Genomic DNA, 2,797 nt, shown 5'->3' with positions numbered 1-2,797 from the left:
AGCAGTTCTAGCAAATTTCCCTGTCAGTATATTAGTCCCCTTCCAATTTAGGTGCAATCCGTCCTTCTTGGACAGGTCACTTCTACCCCAAAAGAGATTCCAATTATCCAAAAATGTGAATCCTTCTCCCATACACCAGCTCCTCAGCCATGCATTCATCTGCTCTATCCTCCTATTCCTGACCTCACTAGCTCGCAGCACTGGGAGTAATCCAGATATTACGAGCCTTGAGGACCTCCTTTTTAAATTTCTGCCTCACTCTCTGTAATCTCCCTTCAGAGTCTCAGCCTTTTCCCTTCCTATGTCGTTGGTTCCAATGTGAACAATGATCTCCTGCTGGCCCCTCTCCACCGTGAGAACATTCTGCACCGTCTCTGAGACATCCTTGATCCTGGCACCAGGGAAACAACACACCATTTTGCTTTTTCTCTGCTGATCACAGAAACGTCTGTCTATACCTCTGACTACAGAATCCCCTAACACAATTGATCTCTTGGAAGCCCGACCTTGACCTCATTGCATTAGAGCCAGTCTTAATACCAGAAACTTGGCTGTTCGTGCTACGTTCCCCTGAGAATCCATCACCCCCTACATTTTCCAAAACAGCATACCTGTTTGAAATGGGTATTTCCACAAAAGACTCCTGTAGTAGCTGCCTACCTCTCTTACCCTTCCTGGAGTTAACCCATCTATGTGACTGTAACTGAGACTTCCCCCCTTCCAATAACTGCCATCCACCACATACTGTTGCTGTTGCAAATTCCTCATCGCTTCTATCTGTTTGCCAACCGACCCACTCGATCTGATAAGATTCGCATCCAACAGCATTTATGGCAGATATAATCCACAGTAACCCTTAAACTCGTTAAATTCCCACATCTGACATGAAGTACATATCACTGCAAAGGCCATTTTTGCTCCTTCACAATCTACAGACCCAGAAAATAACACCATGTTCTTCCTCTACAAACACTGCCCCAGGTTAAATTAATAGCTATGGCTTATATTTTAAATTTAATCAAGAGACTTATCTCTAAAAACATATAATCAAGAAAGAATCCACTGTACTCACTACTGCAGCCTTTCTCTTGGACAGACTTAAAACAATTAACTTATCTGATTCTGTGCTGTGAACTTCACCCAACAGTTCCTCCAAGATTAGTTGTGAGTTTCACTGTCTGTTAATTTTCCCAGATGCAATCCGATGTCCAGCAATACACAAATTCAAAAACAGCAAAGGCAGTAACTGTGCAGGTCCTCTCTCTCTCTCTCTCTCTCTCTCTCTCCTGCACTGTCTATCTTTCATCATTCCTGTGTATGGAATATCCTGAGATTGCTAGTGGCACAAATGGACATTATGAGAGACTATAAGTAATTAGTGGCAGCAATGGGTACTCACTGGGTACACTGACACTTTCATCACAAGTGGTGCAAAAATACTTAGTCATTAATCTCACATTCACCTGATGTGAGCAATGTAGCAATTTGAATTTGTCTCACCAATGGATGGTCTGTGTGCTCAGAGAATGCAGCATGTAAATTCCCGATGAGTACATTATTCATGTGCATGAGTAAGATTGATCTCATGAACAGGTCATGTGATGGGTAATTTTAGTGTATTTGCAAGTAAAATGTTGTTAATCGTTTGTCTCTCTAACTCTTTGTGGTTCTGATTCCCTTTCCAGGTCTCCCAAACACCCTTACCAGTGGCGGTAAGTAGGACTTAACTTCTCTGACCCAGAACCAATTTCTGTATGAGGAAAGCACTGCTTCCCTCAAACCTCCCACATCTCTCATGGATGGAGAAAAAAGTCCACATTATCAATGTGAACAGGCAATGTGTGTAGCATAGATGTTGGAGTGGAAAGTGACTGGAATTAGAACTCTGCCTGTTGGTGTATTGCTGGAATATGTTTAACCTCCTCTTGAGTGTTAGGGCAAATACAAAGCAGATAACTTGCAAAATATATATATTACACATCTTCCAACCTCGGGTGACTGTCTGTGTGGAGTTTGCACATTCTCCCCGTGGCTGCGTTGGTTTCCTTCGGGTGTTCCGGTTTCCTCCCACAATCCAAAGTTATGCAGGTCAGGTGAATTGGCCATGCTAAGTTGCTCATACTGTTAGGTGCATTAGTCAGAGGCAAATGAATCTGGGTGGGTTATTCTTTGGAGGGTCAGTGTGGACTTGTAGGGCCGAAAGGCCTGTTTCTACACTGTAAGCAATCAAATCTAATCTAATCTAACCTTAATTGAGAACAAAGAGAAAGATACTTTTCAACTCTATCTTAGTGGAAACTTTTAACGGCAAGTGGAGAGATTATTTGTAAAAATCCTGAGACATTCTCATTGAGAATTAAGAACCTGAGGAATAGAAGCTGGAATGTAAGTTTCGGCACTTTGAGCCACATCTGTCATTCAGGAAGATTACGGTTGATCTGATTGTGGCCTTGACTCCAATTTTCAGCCTGGTTTGCACCGGAACACTAATTCCCTTGCAAAATCTGTTCAACTCAACCTTGAAGTATAGGATTTGTGGTGTCATGTTGTGACTGTACAGGATATTGGTTTGGATTAGAATGGTGTTGGAAAAGCACAGCAGGTCAGGCAGCATCCGAGGAGCAGGAAAATTGACGTTTCGGGCAAAAGCCCTTCATCAGAAATGGAGGCAGGGAGCTTCCGGGGTGGAGAGAGAAATGACGGGGTGGGGAGAAGGTAGCAAAGAGTAATAGGTGAATGGGTGTGGGGATGGAGGTGATAGGTCAGAGAGGAGGGTGGGGGAAGGTAGCAAAGAGTA

The 2,797-nt window shown here is 43.3% G+C and overlaps 1 protein-coding gene across 16 annotated transcripts in view; it reads left to right on the top strand.

Annotated features, from left to right (window-relative positions):
• The window catches only part of LOC122541318 (netrin-G1-like), a 910,622-nt gene that overhangs the window by 883,649 nt on the left and 24,176 nt on the right, over positions 1-2,797 (top strand). For all 16 annotated transcript variants that reach the window (XM_043677973.1, XM_043677965.1, XM_043677962.1 and 13 more), the window contains one exon: positions 1,686-1,712. In XM_043677973.1, the coding sequence (XP_043533908.1) occupies positions 1,686-1,712 (27 nt within the window). The remainder of the gene's footprint in view (positions 1-1,685; positions 1,713-2,797) is intronic.

Source organism: Chiloscyllium plagiosum, chromosome 37 (assembly GCF_004010195.1).
Source record: "Chiloscyllium plagiosum isolate BGI_BamShark_2017 chromosome 37, ASM401019v2, whole genome shotgun sequence".
NCBI lineage: Eukaryota > Metazoa > Chordata > Chondrichthyes > Orectolobiformes > Hemiscylliidae > Chiloscyllium > Chiloscyllium plagiosum.
The sequence above is the reverse complement of the archived record's forward strand: the minus strand, read 5'-3'. Positions and strand labels throughout refer to the sequence as shown.